The sequence below is a fragment of the Zingiber officinale genome, chromosome 11B (genome assembly GCF_018446385.1).
Source record: "Zingiber officinale cultivar Zhangliang chromosome 11B, Zo_v1.1, whole genome shotgun sequence".
Classification (NCBI taxonomy): domain Eukaryota; kingdom Viridiplantae; phylum Streptophyta; class Magnoliopsida; order Zingiberales; family Zingiberaceae; genus Zingiber; species Zingiber officinale.
Genome location: NC_056007.1, coordinates 51,733,281 through 51,752,825, shown reverse-complemented (window position 1 = coordinate 51,752,825; position 19,545 = coordinate 51,733,281). Strand labels below are relative to the sequence as shown.

Below are 19,545 nucleotides of genomic sequence, written 5' to 3'. Positions count from 1 at the left end.
TGAGATGATAGTCACGTGGGCTGGGCGTAAGAGATGAGTTCTTAAAATTTTCATTTTACCCTCACATTTTACTTATTTCATTCAGATAATTTATAAAATTATATTTTACTGTTATAATTAAAAATAAAAATACCGCCTACATTATACTTATAATTTAAAATATTAAATTTACTACTTAATTAAAAATAAAATCCTTGTGACGATAAATTTGATCATTTAAATTTAAACAATTTTATTAATTTAATATGAGATTATTACTAAATACAGAATTTGAGAAATTGAACTACATGAACATGAAGAGTTTAAAAGATTAAGCTAATTAAAGAAAGCATTCTACCATTACAAACAGGGCGAATTTACACGTGGATGTCCTATCTCCTAGAAATTTTTTAATAACATTATTATTATATAGACTCTTTTTTATTTTCTTAATATATATATCATTTGGTCCCATCCAGATAAATGTGTAAAGTTGGTCGAGAGCCTTTTGCATGACTAGATCTCAAGTTTTTTCTCCGTTGTATTTCACACATTTCGAATCGGTGCACTGTAAAAGATTTTACGTCTTATAAGAAGTGAGCCTAAAAATATTCGTCATCTGGATCTGGTTCTGGATGGATCTCCATGAATATTTTTTGATTTATTTTAATGATCAATTAAAAATTTATATGGGATCAAATTAATTACCTTTAGGATTATTTGATTCTCTCCTACTAAATTTTTCTTAATTCACATCAAAACCATTGCCGCTACATTCACCATCAATTTGCTTTCGTCAATCTCTAGAATTTAGAATAGATTACATATTCGGAAATCATGTTACCTAAGCTTTTAGTTAATAGTTTTGTACCAAAAAAGTAATATCACGACCCTGAGACTAATTGTTGGCCCTTGTTTCATATCAAAGTTGTGCGTGAATTTGTTGATCATCGTCGATCACCATGTAATCTAGGACAGTGATTTTTAGAAAGTTTAAGCTTGATTCCAATCCTAAATTGAGAAATCAGCGATTGTTTGAGAGTGAGTAAATTTTTTAGTTGATTTGTGCTATTTTGATTCGATTTTTTATATCAATAATTGATATTTGTGGTATCTTTAGATGTAGGTACAAACTTTGCATTGATTTGAGGTATGGAACAAATTTCCAAATTTGTTTGGCCATTTTTCAAAAATTTTAACTTGTTTATTTGGAGATTTTTGAATTTCTAGTGTCATGTAATTCGATATTTAGAATTGTAAATGTCAAATTTAAAAATCTTAGTTCAAGTTTTGAAATTAGTTTAGTAGAATTAGGAAAATAGTTGTTTGAATCTTAGTTTAGTGTTATTTAAAGCTAAAATAGAAAGTATGCAATGATTTAAATTAGAAATGATTAATTTTACATTTAATCTAATCTTATGATTTTAGATATTAAAGTGCATAAATAGTTAAAGTTTGAATTGTTAATTTAATATTTGATGAAATGATAAAAAAAAATTAGGTGTTTTTTTTTTAATGATGTTGTTGTTTTTATTTTTTTTTCATAAACTTAATGTTTGGTTTAATGTTATTATTATTCGAACTAATTCAAGTTTTTCATTGTCATACGCTTCATATATTTCAAATGGGAAAATTCATTATGATTGATAAGTTTTTCAAATGAAGAGAGCAAATGACCTAGGTCCAGTTACTCCTATAACTCCATCGATGAGATTAAATAACAATGATCTTTTATCTAAAATTCCTCTTACAAAATTCAAAAATATAGAAACTGAAGAGGTTGATCTTAATTTTTTTTAAGTGTGATCCAAGATTACATTAATACATTTAGGAATAACATATGAACCAACGAGAGGAGATTTATCAAACTTATTTAAATATGAAGTCATATTAACCTATCTTTCAAGAATATCCATTAAATAAAAATATTGGGCACTATAAAAAAATTTAATTGGCTTGTATGAACAATTTTCTTGGATGAAATTATTTTCCATGTTTTATCTTCAACCGACCATTAAGATACTCAAATCCGACTACATTTACTATTAATGAATTTGATAATTGAAAAAAAAAAAGTTAAAAATGAAAAAGTTTGTGCTTTCCTAAGCTATATAGGGAAAGATAATATATCTTCACCCACCATAATATTGAAAAGGCATGTGAAGATTTGATGAACCAACCACAACATATATTAAGGAGATTCGTCAATCTTAATGTCGAACAAGTCATAACTAATCGTCTTCGGATAAAGCCTCACATACATGTGGTGTTGTTGCTTGCACTTCAAGGAATTAAGTTTAGAGGTCATGATGAGTGATACGGTTTATAGCGAGTGGATCTCAAAGATGACGTGATGGTCGGAGTCAAGATAAAATGGGGGTCGAAGTTAGAATAGAGGGGGTGCCTCTCATATGACTTTGTTGATCACCCAGTGTTAAGATTCTAGGGTCCTGCCCGAGTGGTTACAAAGTAAGTCCCTCGAATAATGCTGATCGGTAGTAAAGTTGGTCAGATATAAAGACTTTAGTATTTTACTCTGGAAATCAAGAAATAATGAACCCGATTAGTCGAGTAGCCGACCAAGTGCTAAGGAGCCTGACCAGGTGAAAATCTGACCGAGGTATAAATGCGTACACCTTCTGAAAACCCTTTCGTATAAGGCCGGTCGGACAAAGGCTGATCGAACACAAAGCTCCCTGTGTACGTCCGGCTGAGTAAAGATCGGACGGACTTAAAGACACTTAGCCTTATAAAGCTCTCAGTATAAGATCTATCGAACAAAGGTTGATCGAACATAAGGCTTTCTGTGTACGCCCAACAAGGTAAAGACTGGGCGAACTTAAAGGCACTTAGCCTTATAAAGCTCTTAGTATAAGATTGGCCAAACAAAGGTCAATCCAACATAAGACTCTCTGTGTACACCCGACCGGGGTAGAGACCGGGCGGGCTTAAGGACACTTGGCCTTATAAATCTCTTAGTATAAGATTGGCCTGACGAAGGCCAATTGAACACAAGGCTCTCTGTGTATGCCTGGTCGAATAGAGATCGGGCGGACTTAAGGACACTTGGCCTTAAAAAGCTTTTAGTATAAGATCGGTCGGACGAAGGCCGATCGAACACAAGGCTCTCTGTGTACGCTCGACCGGGTAGAGACCGGGCGAGCTTAAGGACACTTGGCCTTATAAATCTCCTAGTATAAGATCGGGCGAACGAAGGCTGATCGAACATAAAGCTATTGGTGTACGCCCGTTCAGGTAAACACCGAACTGGCTTAAAAGGTATTTATCTGTAACGCCCGAAAAATCCTCAAAACTATTTTAGAAATATTCTATGATTTTTTCTGAAATTTTAGGATATTTTTACAGAATTTTTAGAGTAGCGGGAGTAGCAAAAACAAATAGAAAACGAAAACGGCCTAAACAGAAATTGAACCTGAGACCTATGGTTTACGGATAATTCTAGTAACCAGTTGAACCCAGCAGGGTCGTGCTGAAAGGAAAGGGAGGCAATTAAATTTATATTAGAGTTGGGCCGAATTACCCACTTAATATAAATAAAGATTTAAGTGAGGAATTGTTATATTTTCTAAAAGGAGAAAAACTTTTCCCTCACCCTAGTCACATTGTCGCCCCCTTCTCCTCTTCCTCTCTCGGCGCCAACCACAAGCACCCCTAGGGATTTCCGTCCCTAGGGCCATAGGAGGACTTTCCGGCGACGACTCCGACACGAGGACGTTTCTCTCCGCGAGAGGAACGCGTAGACGCGAGGAGATTGTCGAAGAGATCTCTCCTCCGGAAAACCTAGCGATTAGAATCGTAAGAAATTACGAACATGAGGTAAGAAACCCCTCACCTGCAGTATAAGTAGCTCCCGTGTGAATTCCATGATTTAGTTAGTAGTATATAGCTTTTCGGCACAAAGGATGCGAATTAGCGCATACCAAGTGTTCGATTAAATTACTAGCACAGCTAAAATGCAAATTAGGCATTTCATTTGCTTGAACAAATGCACTAGAAGCATTTACACAGCCTATTTAGTCTTGCTTCAGCTTTTACAGGACAAGATGTCCCACGGGTGGGCTCCCACAGTCACCTATAGGTTTAGATAACCTAGTTCTGGGTTTAGACAACCTAGTAAAAGCAAGACAAGAATTTATTAGCTTATGTTCAGTATTTTACTTTCTCAGTGGCACTGTACTGGATTAGATATCCATTGGGTTGGGCTCCCACAGTCGTCCCTAGGTTCAGCTAACCTAGTAACCCTGCTAAATTCGGGACTTGCAAACCCGGGTCTAGTTAGGGATGCGCGCACAGCAAAGTACAGTTGTCGGGCCCAAACGACAGCGTGGTTATGTATTTTCACCTATTATATGTATATAGTTTTTAAACTCCCACAGAATAGCTAGGTGAAATCAGTACAGTTCTAGCATTTGATAGAATTAGCTCAGTTCATGCTTCAGTTCAGTTCACTCTTATGATTATGTATGATAGTTCTATGTTCAGTTTTATTACACCTGTTTTAGATGATAGTATGCCATGATCAGTTAGCTTTCTATGTGTTGTATGCCATGCCATGCTTAGCACATTCAGTATGTATTTTCAAATAGCATGTTTTAAAATCATAAATTGCATCGTATGCATGTTTTAGTGAGGTAGATGGTTTCTTACTAAGCGAAAGCTTACAGATACTTTTTCCTTATACTGCAGATAAAGGTAAAGGAAAGATGGACTAGCGGAGGCTGGAGGGCAATGCTACGAAGATGTGTGTGGGCAGGAACTTGGAAAGAAGATCTTAGGAGACTCTAGCAAGTTGTTTAAACATTAGAACTTTTCAGTGTTTTAGTATTTTGCACTTCAGTATGTTAATTGCCATGAATTAGTTAACCATGCACTTTATTATGCTTAGAACACTTCTTTTATGATATTAGAATGTTATTTGTTAGTGGTGGAGTGATTCCTAGTCGTTTTAGAACTTGTGATAGGATTGAGGCACGAAACAGTGCTGAAATCAGAGCTTAACTGCAAAAGCAGAAACCCCAATCGATCGGTGGATCGATTGGGGGTCCCAATCGATCAGCTGATCGATTGGGCAAATTGCTCCGCGAACAGTAGGTTTCTGGATCGATCAGCCGATTGATCCAGCAATTTCTGTCGCGAACAGAGAGCTCTGGGATCGATCACTGGATCGATTGACTAGCCTGGATCGATCAGCCGATCGATCCAGAATATCGCCCCGAGCACAGTAGCGTGCTGGATCGATCCAACCTATGTCCCGCATCCGCACTTAGACTTAAGGATGGTCAGGGAATAGTTAGCACAGATTATTGTAACGATCGGCCTCACAGCCTAGTCAGTAGAAGGCGGTTCATTACAGAGTGGTATCAGAGCAGTTTCTATACTTCCTACACACACATCAGCATTGAACCTGCAGCTTCCAAGTAAGAACACCTCTCACCTTATTTATGTTTACTGTTTTCATGTTAGAAGTAAATGAAGCATGTTTATTTATGATAGTACCTAACATGATAACCATAGATATACAGTTACGATTGTATTAGTTATATATGTCCTCTATGTCTCTAGAATGGCACGAGGACGCCCAGCTAGAAGGGCACCAGCCACTGAGCCCCAGCATGAGGCAGGCAGTTCAGTGCCTCCCCCAGACCTGACAGCATTTGTGGCTCAGTTACAGCAGCAGCTAGCTGAACAGCAACAGGAGATAGCCACCCTAAAGGCTAGTCAGCAGAATACTCCCACAGTCACTCCGGAACTAAACTTAGCAACACCAGTAGTCTTAGAGGTTCCACCAGTCCAGCCTACAGCACCAGTAGCTCCAGCAGCAGAGGCAAAAAGAGAAGTCTATCTGATCCAGTGGCAAAGAGTCAAGCCAGAGAGTTTCTCAGGCACCAGTGAACCATGGGATGCTCAGGCCTGGTTCAAAACACTGGAGAGTACGATGGAGCTTCTGGACTGGCCAGAACATGAGAAGGTGAAGTGCGCCTCCTTCTGTCTGACAGGAGATGCACGCATGTGGTGGGAGAGAATAAGAGCGAAGCACCCAGTAAACTAGATGACATGGGCAGACTTCGGGAAGGAGTTCTTTGAAGAATTCTTTCACATGAGGGTCACAAACCGCTACTACGACGAGTTCACTGAGTTTCGTCAGGGCAACCTATCAGTTGAGGAAGCCATGAAGAAATTCAATAGATTGGCTCGTCTATGCCCTGAACTAGTCAGCACAGAGAAAGAAAGAGTCCGGTTGATGCTCAAGATGCTGAGGCCGGAAATAGCAATGAACGTGGCTGGCGGCATTCATAGGCCGCAAACCACTGAAGAACTAGTTAGCAGCGCCCTGACCATTGAGCATTACCAGAATAGCATCAAGCAGCAGAAGCAAGTTCTCTCAGAATCTAAAGGTCAAGGAGGTTCAGGCACTCAGAAACAACAGGGCCACAGCTCCAATTGGAAAGGGAACTCTAGCAATAAACGCAAGCCAGGGAGTTACCCAAAAGGAGGGCCAGCTAGCAAACAGCCCAGTTATCCAAAGTGCGCTACTTGTGGGAAATTCCACCCTGGGGTTTGTCGTAAAGGCACACGAGGATGCTTTGAATGCGGACAAGAAGGGCATATGACTAAGCAGTGCCCAAACAAGACCAGTCTTCCTCAGCCACAGCCGATTCAGTACGGAGGCCAGCCAGCTCAGTTACATCAGATGCAGGCCACTTTAGATGGTCCATACATCAGCCAGGGCAGACTAGAAGTCCCTCCAGCTATGACGAATGCAAGAATCTACTCCTTAACCAGAGAAGACGTAGCGAATGCCTCGACAGTTGTTACAGGTCAGATTAGTATTTTACAGCAAAGTACAACTGTCTTATTCGATACTGGGGCAACCCATTCTTATATATCCAGGGCATTTGCAAAGAAATTAGCGAGACCTCCAGAGGTACTCAGTAGTCAGTTTCTGACGACCTTACCTTCAGGAGAAATTATGGCATCCACGCACTGGCTCAGAGCAGTGCCAGTCATTATAGCAAACAGAGAGCTCTTTTGTGATCTGATAGTGCTAAATATGACTGACTATGATGTCATCTTCGGAATGGACTTCTTGATCAGATACGGTGCCTCCATAGAGTGCCGTAAACAGAAAGTCGTATTCCAACTTGAAGCAGAAGCACAGTTCGAGTTCGTCAGAGAATCAAAGAGAAAGCCCAAGAAATTTCTCTCAGCTATGAAGGCACAGAGATTAATGGATTCAGGATGTACGGGATTTTTAGCACATGTAGTCAGTACCGGTCAGGACAAGGACCGACAGCTAGCAGAGGTCCGAGTCGTACGTGACTACCCAACAGTCTTCCCTGAAGAGTTACCAGGCCTAGCACCAGACAGGGAGATCGAATTTGAGATAGAACTCATTCCCGGTACAAATCCTATCTCCAAAGCGCCTTACCGCATGGCTCCAGCAGAACTGAAGGAACTTCATGAACAACTACAGGAGCTACTTGACAAAGGCTTCATACGTCCTAGTCACTCACCATGGGGAGCGCCTGTATTGTTCGTGAAGAAGAAGGACGGGAGCATGCGCCTATGCATAGATTACAGAGCACTGAACCAAGTCACGATTAAGAACTGGTATCCTCTTCCCAGAATAGATGACCTGTTCGATCAGCTAAAGGGAGCAGCAGTGTTCTCTAAGATAGACCTCAGATCAGGTTATCATCAGGTGAAAGTCAAGGAAGGGGATATACCCAAGACAACATTCAGAACTAGATACGGACATTACGAGTTCGTAGTCATGCCCTTTGGCATGACAAATGCTCCAGCTACCTTCATGGACCTCATGAACAGGGTATTCAGAGAATATTTAGATAAGTTCGTTATCGTGTTCATCGATGACATTCTTATCTATTCAAGAACTCAGGAAGAACATGCAGAGCACCTGAGAATAGTGCTGCAGACCCTCCAGCAGAACCAGTTGTACGCCAAGTTCACGAAATGTGAATTTTGGTTAGATCAGGTGTCCTTCCCGGGTCACATCATCTCAAAGGATGGTATCATGGTAGACCCCAGTAAGATAGAAGCTGTGAGTAACTGGAAAAGACCCAAGAACGCCAGTGAGATCAGAAGCTTTCTGGGATTAGCAGGCTATTACAGAAAATTCGTAGAGGATTTCTCCAGGATAGCCTCCCCACTGACAGCTCTTACCAGAAAGAACAGAAAATTTCAGTGGACAGAGGACTATGAGAACAATTTCAGTGAGCTGAAGAGGAGATAGACTAGTGCACCTATTCTGACTCTACCAGAAAATACAGACAGCTTTGATATATATAGTGATGCCTCGAAGTTGGGACTAGGAGCAGTGCTGATGCAAAATGGCAAGGTGATCGCCTATGCCTCCAGACAACTTAAGGATTATGAGAGGAATTACCCCACTCATGACCTCGAGCTTGCAGCAGTGGTGTTCGCTCTCAAAATTTGGAGACATTACTTGTATAGAGTTCAGTGCAGGGTGTTTACAGATCATCAGAATCTGAAGTACTTCTTCACCTAGAAGGATCTGAATATGCGGCAGCGCAGATGGCTAGAGCTGGTCAAGGACTACGATATAGACAACCTCTACCACCCAGGAAAAGCAAATAGGGTAGCAGACACCCTTAGCAGAAAGTCCAGTGCTGCCCTATTATCACTAGTAGCCATGCCACCACCCCTACAGAAAGAGATCACAGATTTCGGTCTCGAACTCATAGTCGGACAGCTCTCTACTATGACATTAGAGTCTACCTTGCTTGGTGACATCCAGACAGCTCAGGAACAGGATCCTGAAATTCAGAAAATCAAGCAAGGATTAGCAGGAACAGAAAGCGGAGAGTTCAGAGTGTCAGCTAGCGGGGTGTTGTATTTTGGCGACAGATTATGTGTTCCAGATCAGGAGAAACTCAGAAGGAAGATTTTAGATGAGGCTCACAAGACTCCCTATGCGATGCATCCAGGTTCCACCAAGATGTACCAGGACTTGAGGAGGCGTTTTTGGTGGCCCGGGATGAAGAGAGACATTGCTCGATATGTCAGCACCTGCCTAACCTGTCAGAGGGTCAAGGCAGAACATCAGAGACCAGGAGGAGTTTTGCAGCCCATTCAGATCCCAGAATGGAAGTGGGAAGACATTTCTATGGATTTCATAGTGGGACTACCCCGAACTACGAACGGTTTTGACACCATCTGGGTAGTAGTTGACAGGTTAACTAAATCAGCCCACTTCTTAGCTATCAGGATATCCTACTCCATGGAACAGCTAGCTCAGTTGTATCTCAAGGAGATCGTTAGACTACATGGAGTCCCACGAACCATTATTTCAGACAGAGATAGTAGATTCACATCACACTTCTGGGAGTGTGTACAGTCAGCTTTGGGCACGAAGTTAAAGTTCAGCACAGCTTTCCATCCTCAGACAGATGGTCAAACGGAGCGAGTAAATCAGGTACTCGAAGATATGCTTTGAGTGTGTGCCCTAGATTTCCAGGGAAGTTGGTGTAAATATTTGAGTCTAGCAGAATTTGCATACAACAACAGCTATCAGGCCACTATCGGCATGGCACCTTACGAGGCTCTCTATGGGCGGAGGTGTAGATCTCCAATCTGCTGGTATGAGAGTGGTGAACAGAAAGAACTAGAACTTCAGACAGATCTAGTAGCAGATACCACCGCAGCTATACAGCAGATCCGCCAGAGGATAGAGACAGCTCAGAGCCGCCAGAAAAGCTATGCTGATACACGGCGCAGACCCTTAGAGTTTTCAGTTGGGGATTCAGTGTTCCTCAGAGTAGCTCCCATGAAGGGAGTAATGCATTTTGGAAAGAAGGGCAAGCTAAGTCCCAGATATGTGGGACCATACCTTATCAGCAAAAGAGTGGGCAAGGTAGCATATGAGCTAGAACTACCTCAGGAAATGTCAGCTGCCCACAATGTATTTCATGTCTCTATGCTGAAGAAGCATACCCCAGATGCCACCTAGGTGATTGAGCCCAAGTTAGCACAGATCCGCGAAGACCTCAGCTATGACAGTCGGCCTATTCAGATAATAGACCGAGCAGTTAAGAAATTGCGGAACAAGGAAGTACCATTAGTCAAAGTTATTTGGCGAAATCACACAGCAGAAGAGGCAACTTGGGAGATAGAAGCCAGCATGAGACAGAAGTATCCAGAATTATTCTAAGTTCGAGGACGAATTTTTTATAAGGTATGGGGGATTGGAACGCCCGAAAAATCCTCAAAACTAGTTTAGAAATATTCTATGATTTTTCTGGAATTTTAGGATATTTTTACAGAATTTTTAGAGTAGCGGGAGTAGCAAAAACAAATAGAAAACGAAAACGGCCTAAACGGGAATTGAACCCGAGACCTATGGTTTACGGATAATTTTAGTAACCAGTTGAACCCAGCAGGGCCGTGCTGAAAGGAAAGGGTGGCAATTAAATTTATATTAGAGTTGGGCCGAATTACCCACTTAATATAAATAAAGATTTAAGTGAGGAATTGTTATATTTTCTAAAAGGAGAAAAACTTTTCCCTCACCCTAGTCACGCCGCCGCCCCCTTCTCCTCTTCCTCTCTCGGCGCCAACCACAAGCACCCCTAGGGATTTCCGTCCCTAGGGCCATAGGAGGACTTTCCGGCGACGACTCCGACACGAGGACGTTTCTCTCCGCGAGAGGAACGCGTAGACGCGAGGAGATTGTCGAAGAGATCTCTCCTCCGGAAAACCTAGCGATTAGAATCGTAAGAAATTACGAACAGGAGGTAAGAAACCCCTCACCTGCAGTATAAGTAGCTCCCGTGTGAATTCTATGATTTAGTTAGTAGTATATAGCTTTTCGGCACAAAGGATGCGAATTAGCGCATACCAAGTGTTCGATTAAATTACTAGCACAGCTAAAATGCAAATTAGGCATTTCATTTGCTTGGACAAATGCACTAGAAGCATTTACACAGCCTATTTAGTCTTGCTTCAGCTTTTACAGGACTAGATGTCCCACGGGTGGGCTCCCACAGTCGCCTCTAGGTTTAGATAACCTAGTTCTGGGTTTAGACAACGTAGTAAAAGCAAGACAAGAATTTATTAGCTTATGTTTAGTATTTTACTTTCTCAGTGGAACTGTACTGGATTAGATATCCATTGGGTTGGGCTCCCACAGTCGTCCCTAGGTTCAGCTAACCTAGTAACCCTGCTAAATTCGGGACTTGCAAACCCGGGTCTAGTTAGGGATGCGAGCACAGCAAAGTACAGTTGTCGGGCCCAAACAACAGCATGATTATGTATTTTCACCTATTATATGTATATAGTTTTTAAACTCCCACAGAATAGCTAGGTGAAATCAGTACAGTTCTAGCATTTGATAGAATTAGCTCAGTTCATGCTTCAGTTCAGTTCACTCTTATGATTATGTATGATAGTTCTATGTTCAGTTTTATTACACCTGTTTTAGATGATAGTATGCCATGATCAGTTAGCTTTCTATGTGTTGTATGTCATGCCATGCTTAGCACATTCAGTATGTATTTTCAAATAGCATGTTTTAAAATCATAAATTACATCGTATGCATGTTTTAGTGAGGTAGATGGTTTCTTACTAAGCGAAAGCTTACAGATACTTTTTCATTATACTGCAGATAAAGGTAAAGGAAAGATGGACTAGCGGAGGCTGGAGGGCAATGCTACGAAGATGTGTGTGGGCAGGAACTTGGAAAGAAGATCTTAGGAAACTCTAGCAAGTTGTTTAAACATTAGAACTTTTCAGTGTTTTAGTATTTTGCACTTCAGTATGTTAATTGCCATGAATTAGTTAACCATGCACTTTATTATGCTTAGAACACTTCTTTTATGATATTAGAATGTTATTTGTTAGTGGTGGAGTGATTTCTAGTCGTTTTAGAACTTGTGATAGGATTGAGGCACAAAACAGTGCTGAAATCAGAGCTTAACTGCAAAAGCAGAAACCCCAATCGATCGGTGGATCGATTGGGGGGTCCCAATCGATCAGCTGATCGATTGGGCAAATTGCTCCGCGAACAGTAGGTTTCTGGATCGATCAGCCGATCGATCCAGCAATTTCTGTCGCGAACAGAGAGCTCTGGGATCGATCACTGGATCGATTGACCAGCCTGGATCGATCAGCCGATCGATCCAGAATATCGCCCCGAGCACAGTAGCGTGCTAGATCGATCACTGGATCGATCCAACCTATGTCCCGCATACAGTAGTCGGCTGAATCGATCACTGGATCGATCAACTATTTCAATCGATCTGTGGATCGATTGGGAGGTCTGATAACAGCTGGAAAACATTTATTTCAGTTCCTTGACCATAGGGGATGTAGTATATGCTAGGTATACTTTAGATTACACCCTTTAGCATGTATAGAATCAAGAAAAGTAACAGTTTAGCAAAATTTTAAATTAGTACAGCTTCCGCATCTAGATTGAATGATGGTCAGGGAGTAGTTAGCACAGCATAATGTAACGATCGACCTCACAGCTTAGTCAGTAGAAGGTGGGTCGTTACATTATCTTTAGGAAACTCTATATATCCGCTCGATCGGGCATAAGTCAACCGAGTCTAAGTTACCTAATGTCACATTGTCCCTAAAATAAAGCTCTAACATACATGATCTATCATATGACTTCTTGAATAAAGCTTTAGCATAATGTGGGAACTATGTTAGTATCTGAATAGATCTCTACAGTATTCAACATATGACAGAGCAAATTGATATAATGACAAGCAATACGGCCGGCCTTGCGGACCGACTGAGATACATTCAGTAGACAAGCAATAGACAATATTTTAATATCTTGTCATAGTTGTCAGGGAATATTCCTTTGGAACCTCCTTCAGAGACTATCTTATTGTCCATCGATGATTCATCTATAATGACATCCTCCTCCAACGACTTCAAAAAAAGTTTAAGTTATAAACGATAAAAGAGGTACATCTGTGGGTACAAAAAAAATTCCTCAGAAGCTCTTCGAGAAACAACCTAACAAACTCTGATGTATAAAGTCACCTCATGATCACAGAGATTGTGAGAGGTGGTATAAAAAGGGGTCCTCTCCATTGGCAGAGTACGCATTTTTTGCATTTGAGACATTCATTCGCACATCCTCTACTGCTCTTCTTCCACTTGCAAGAAAACTATACTGACTTGAGTGTCGGAGGACCTTGTCAGGGACCCCTTCCCAGTCACTAACGCTTTGTTGGATCATCTTAATGATGAACATATCGCAACTAATCATCATCGATTAAGCTCACATACATCTCACTTCAATTCCTTTAGATAGGATCAATGAGAAATATAGTTCATCTAATCGTGGCAATTTTCATGAATTTTTGGATGTGTTAACATCGTACAATGTCAAGTATACAAGTCAATTCGAAATCAAAAAATGCAAATATACAAGTCAAAAAATTGAAGTTGTCAAGTATTGCATAATTGTTGATAAAGCCTGAGATGAGTAAAAAAGAGAACAAATGTTTATAGTACCGAGGTTCATGGATACTAACGGATTCATTCAAAAACATTTTTTGGGACTTGTTCATGTATTTGATACTGCGGCTATGACTTCAAAGGATGTTATATATTCTGTTTTGGCACACTACAATTTGGATGTTCAAAATATTAGAATGTTCAAAATATTAGAAGTCAAGACTACAATTGTGCTAGTAATATGAGGGATGAGTTTAATAGATTGCAAACTTTGATTATAAAAGATTATAGAAGTGCTTATTATATTCATTGTTTTGCTCATCGGTTACAATTGATTTTAGTTGCATTATCAAAAAATATGACACATATTCATCAATTTTTTTGATAGATGAACTTTATAATTAATATTGTTGGTTCTTTATGTAAGCATAATGATGAATTGAAGAATGCACATGCAGATAACATTGCACATTTGATTGTTATTAATGAACTCGAGAGAGAGAGAGTGTACTTAATCAGATAGATAATTTATAGCAAGCTACTAATACGCACTAGAGTTCTCATTTGAGATCATTGGCAGGCCCAATTGAGATGTTTAGTGCATCGTGTATTACTAAATGTTAAGGAAGATGGACTTCTTTCTCAACGAGAAGATGCAACATCTATTTATGATGAAATAACTTCTTTTGATTTTGTATTCATCTTGCATCTTATGAAAAAGATTATAGGGATCATAGATATCCTTTGTCATACTTTACAAAGTAAACCTAGGACATTATAAATGCAATAAAGCTTGTATTATCTACCAAGAATTTATTTCAACAGATGAGGGATAACAAGTAGAATGATTTGAGTGAAGTCATTTGTGAACTTTGAAATATTAACATTTCTAATTTTGGTGCTCCGTATATTTATAAACAAGGTTGAGTCCGTCCTCGTAAAGACAATTTCACCATTATCATCATTATCAGATAAATCTCTTTGATGCTTCAATAGATTCATAGTTGCAAGAAATAAACGAGGGCGTTAGTGATGATACTAGGGAATTACTCATTTTTAGTAATGCCTTAAATCCTCAAAATGTGGTGGAGTCTTTCAATTGTAGATATATGTAAATTAGTTGAAAATTTTTATGCCCAAGATTTTACAAGAGATGAAAAGGAGCAATTGAAAATGAAATTGAAGTATTACTAGTATAATGTAGTTAAAAGATCTGACTACAAAAATCTTTCAATCATTTAAGAGTTATATCAATGGTTGGTGAAGACTAACAAGTTTGTTACATACAACCTTACTTTTAGAGTGATCGTACTAATGCTTACTCTTCTGCTTTCCACTACTACTATAAAATGATCATTTACTACGATGAATATTGTGAAAACAAAGTTTCAGAGCAAAATGAAGGTTGTTTTCTCTCAAATGCATTAATGATATATATTGAAAGAGAAATTACTAGAAATGTGAGCATAGAAGATATCATTAAGACTTCAAAATTTAAAAAAAAAACACTGAATTCCTTTTAGTAAGAGAATTATATCTAATACTTAATTTAATATATCTTTTAAGGGACTTTTAGCTTTCCTCTTTTGGTAATATATTAATATTAACTTTGAGTATTATATTTATTTTTTTAATTATTATATTTTTGTTATTGAAAGTTATATATAACATATAATAATTATTTTCATTACTAATTACTAGGACCATGTATTTTTATTATCCATGGACACTTGTGTATTCCTTCTTAGGGCACCTCCAATGGTTAGAGCTCTAAATGAATTTTTTTTTATAATCCTAATATGTCACATCAACCATATGAAAGCTTATTGAAATATATCTCTAATAGTTAGAGTTCTAAATGAGATTTTTTGTAATCTAATTCATAACATGAGTTACATGACTTCATGCATATTACATTAATTTCGAGACAAAAGAGTAGGTTTAAATTTTCATTACTGCTCTTAAACTACAAACTTTAAACCCCAACTCTACAATGGTTCAAAGATTTTTATTCAACTTTTTAAATTTTACAAACCTCTCATAAACCATGCACAAACAGTAGTCGCATAGAAAACTTATTACTAGGACCTCTCGCGAGAAGATAATCTAGAACAAAGTTGAACTCTGGAATAGGCTGACTCGAAACAAAAGTTGGTTCTAGAACCACTATTACATATCATTCAAACGTGACATACCTCCATATAGCTTGATACGGTTCGACTCTTGTACTGAAGACACATTTGGTGAGTTAGATCTCATATTTTTGTGGTCGTCACAACCTCACCTTTGGTATAAATGATATAAGAGGAATTACAGGAAACTAGACTAAAAATACACTAAAATTTGACAACTCATATACATCAGTAACAGGAAAACTGAAAAAACACGAGCTCAAAGATAGAAAAGTGAAGCAGGCATGTCACTCTCAGTGGCTTTCCAAAAGCAAAATAAAACAACATAACCACTGCCTGAACCGGGAGTCAGAAATGCCAAAGAGAACTCAACTTTCAGCAGGGTTTATGGTTGCATGTGGAACAACACTGGAAAACAAGGACATGATTTGCATTCAGTGAGTGGTGAAGAAGTCAAAGTCATGGTGCTCAACTCCAAGCCGTTTCAGCCTACGATGTGCAGCATTGTACAAGGTGCTCATCAGTTCACTATCTGCGATTCCATGGTTCAACCACAGGCCACGCTGTAACTTGTATGTGGCAAGACCGAACGGCGAGAGTGATATGCTGTTGTCCCCCTCCTTTTTCTGCATCACATTGCTTACATTTGTAGAACAAGATTCCTCGACCATTTCCTCTGGTACAATATTCTCTGTGGAACCTCGCGTGGGAGGAAAGCTTATAGGAGTGCATTTTGGGAAACAAACAACTCTGACATAACGAACAGGAACTAGTCATGGTTTGCAGATAAATGAGGCACATACCTCGGAATGATGCAGACATAATATGATAAGTTAAGAAGCATGCAGACAGATCCTTCACATTCCTAGAAGATGGAATGTGGTAGATAGGGTACCTGATAAGGAATCAAGTTGTCAGAAATAATAAACCTAAAAGCAAAATGAACACTGTAATTTTATACATTATCAACAATAAAAAAGGAAAACTTAGATTCCTTATAGTTCCCCCTTGAATTCACAAGAAAAATTTTAGTAACTAAGTTGCTCAACAGCTATATGAAATAGAGATGTGACAATACCAAGCAACTGACATCCAGCTAGCAGGTGAGATGTCCACATTTCTTAGTGTTCTCAAACCAGGATACATCTGTGCTAGTTCGTTAACCTATTAACCATAATTGAATACAGAAACTAAAATGAAACATAAAACAAGCTGTGTAGAATCAGTCATGAAAGTCAAATAGACGTAGCAATTGTACCTTGTCGACAAGAGGTATCCTCCCATAAGGAGAACCATATTCTATATAGTGCAAGTACAATTGCCCCAAGAGGTGTCTTGTTGACAATGAAACCTCCTGGTCAGAGAGAGAGTCATCTGACACAGCGTCGGATGATCTGGACAATTTCTCACTCTCACTATCATCGCTGAATGATTCCCTTTCATTATCTTCCAATGTGCTCCTGCACAACGGAAAAAAAATAAAGGTTATGTCGCTATTTCCTAATGAAATCACTTTAAAACATCCAAAATATTAGGAGACACAAGCACCTCATAAGAGCATGAGATTTGCTGCTGTAAATTTGGATCGCGGAGAGGAAAGGAACATAATACTGGACTACACTATCACAATTATCAAGAATGATAGGTACTCCAAGGCCATAAGCACTCCACTCACTATATTGATCCCAGAGGTCCACAAGATTGAAATACTCAACCTTGCTTTGCAGGATAGGCTGCCAGTATAGATCCTGCGAACCCGTCTGTAACTATTAGAGATTAGATCTAAAAAGAACACTGAATGAAGAATCCAAAATAGCTATAAAACATAGTAAATCAAAGAGAACAGAAAGGATTGTGTTTTTCAATGGATTCTAAATATTAGACCAGTTGGAGAATAATTTCATTAAAAAAAACAATTGAGTAAGCCAAATTCAAGATCAAGGAAGAAATATTACCCCTTTTCAATGGATTATAAATATTAGACTAATTGGAGAATAATTTGAGCAAAAAACAACTTAGTAAACCCTCAAGATCAAGGAAAATATATTACTGGCACACCATGCCAAAGAGATACTTCTTCTGAGTGCATGCTCAACTCGTAATGGAGTTATCTATTTTGGCCACTTAGGGACATTTCTGAACAAAAGTAGGCCATGGAAATTCCTAGGCATGTGATGTGCCACAGCAAAGAGGATATCAGCACAATCAGTGAGCCACAATACAATTGTTGGTCGAAGCGGTTGAAAGGAAAAAGTTAGCATAACAGTTGTCCATTGCATGAAATTTGAAAGGAAAAAGTTAGCATAGCAGTTGTCCATTGCATGAAATTGGCATCCACACATGTCTACGCATCTTTTGATCCTCCAAATGGAAAAATATACCTATAAATTCTCAAGTTAACCAAAAATTCTCAAGTTAACCAAAAAACAAAAATTTGATACAAAAACTTAAATTTTATTCTCTAATCATTCGGTCCCGACCACTGTGCAAGACCTTCAACAACACATCAGTCGAGATATCGAGATAGTTCTACCAATGGGATCGGTAAAAATAGGTACAACATTCGACCAGAGCCCCAAAAAATGATTTTTAAGGATAAATTAACATTGTAATAGAAATTAACATTGTGATGCCAAAAAAAAAATCCAACGATAAAGCTTTACATGAGAAGGTATCGGATAAAGCAGATTTAAGAAAAAAAAAAAAAAGGGTAGAGCAGTGACCTTCGGGAGAGTGTAAACAGGAACCGCCGGCGTTGTGCGACTGAGGAAAGACCGCAAATTGGAGTGATTCCGCCACTTACCTACCATTTTCCCCCAAACTAATCTTTATCTAACTTAATCAGTGAAAACTAGAATTGCAACCTCCAAACCGAGAGCGCAGGCCGGAAATCGAAGAATTAGGACAAGAAACAAGAAGAAGATAGAGAGATTAGTCAAACACGGAAGAAGCGCAAAGATTTGCCGATTCATCCCTCAAGCCAAACTTCATCAATGCACAAACAACAGCACAGAGATTCAAATCGCATCCAATTTGAACAAAGACTAAAGAGGATAAGAACAGGCACGAGGGGGGCAAAGAGAAGGAATTTATCGAATCGAGAGCAGACGAGGAGAAGAAGACGAGGCGGTGACGATTCGTCACTCTTCTCTTTAACGAACAAGTAAACAAGCGAGAGGAAGAAGAAAAGACGCGGAAGAATGCCGCCACGTAACTGGGCCCAGTGCCCGGCATCGTCTTCCCTTCCCATCCTCCACGCACAAAACCTACGCGTTTGTTTCTTACTCGAAGACCGAACTACAGCCCCACGGACTTCTCCTACGTTGCCCCAGGGGCCACGGCGAAGTGTTTCTTCCAATAAAATTTAGGGTTAAATTTAAACAGGTGCAAAATAATTCGCTCATTGTTTGATTGAACTGAAATAGGATAAAATGTCCCGTATTTTAATCCGATATCACTTCTTACATTTATCCGACGCTGAATTCTCACGTCACCGCGACTTGGGCCATCCGTGTTTGTGTGGTACCAAGAAGCACGTGTTTATTTGCGCGGTGCAAAAGTGGACATGATTGTGCACGTGTTATGTGAACTAGGCCTTTATATTAGGTAGAGTAATTCCTGTATGTATAATATAAGGGTAAATCTGATTCATGAGTTAGAAATTTTTATCTCTCACCAAAAAAAAAAAAAAAAAAAAAAAAAAAAAAATATATATATATATATATATATATATATATATATATATATATATATATATATATATATATATATTTTGGATGATCAGATTCAGGTCATTTAGTATTACCCATAATATAATACAGGTAATATACTCTTTAGATAAACAGTCTGTCAGATCATGTGTAGGAGCATCCGTAACATTAATTCATTATTATATTCATCATCTCATCAAAAATATAGGATCCACTGTCACATACTTATTATAACAACATATTT

The 19,545-nt window shown here is 38.9% G+C and overlaps 1 protein-coding gene across 5 annotated transcripts; it reads right to left on the bottom strand.

Annotated features, from left to right (window-relative positions):
• Positions 1-15,780: 15,780 nt before the first annotated feature.
• Positions 15,781-18,757, bottom strand: LOC122034930. Of its 5 annotated transcripts, none has more exons than XM_042594285.1 (6): positions 18,315-18,757; positions 17,140-17,351; positions 16,850-17,051; positions 16,670-16,755; positions 16,395-16,486; positions 15,781-16,291 (listed from the first exon to the last, which is right to left on the bottom strand). In XM_042594285.1, exons 1-6 carry the CDS (start codon positions 18,399-18,401, stop codon positions 16,026-16,028), a joined length of 945 nt encoding a protein of 314 aa, XP_042450219.1. In that variant the 5' UTR covers positions 18,402-18,757; the 3' UTR covers positions 15,781-16,025. The 5 variants fall into 5 exon arrangements, with proteins under 5 accessions (XP_042450219.1, XP_042450221.1, XP_042450222.1 ...); XM_042594287.1 differs by having other exon boundaries at positions 15,781-16,282; positions 18,315-18,756; XM_042594288.1 differs by having other exon boundaries at positions 15,781-16,282; positions 17,140-17,339; positions 18,315-18,755.
• Between the last annotated feature and the right edge of the window lie 788 nt (positions 18,758-19,545).

Excerpts from the sequence above, each read along its gene's own strand:
- LOC122034930 (XM_042594283.1), bottom strand. The coding sequence starts at position 18,401 with ATGGTAGGTAAGTGGCGGAATCACTCCAATTTGCGGTCTTTCCTCAGT. Across the intron at positions 17,052-17,139 it reads AAATCTCATGCTCTTATGAG|GAGCACATTGGAAGATAATG; the intron begins GTGCTTGTGTCT and ends TCCGTTGTGCAG. Across the intron at positions 16,756-16,849 it reads GGATACCTCTTGTCGACAAG|GTTAACGAACTAGCACAGAT; the intron begins GTACAATTGCTA and ends TATGGTTAATAG.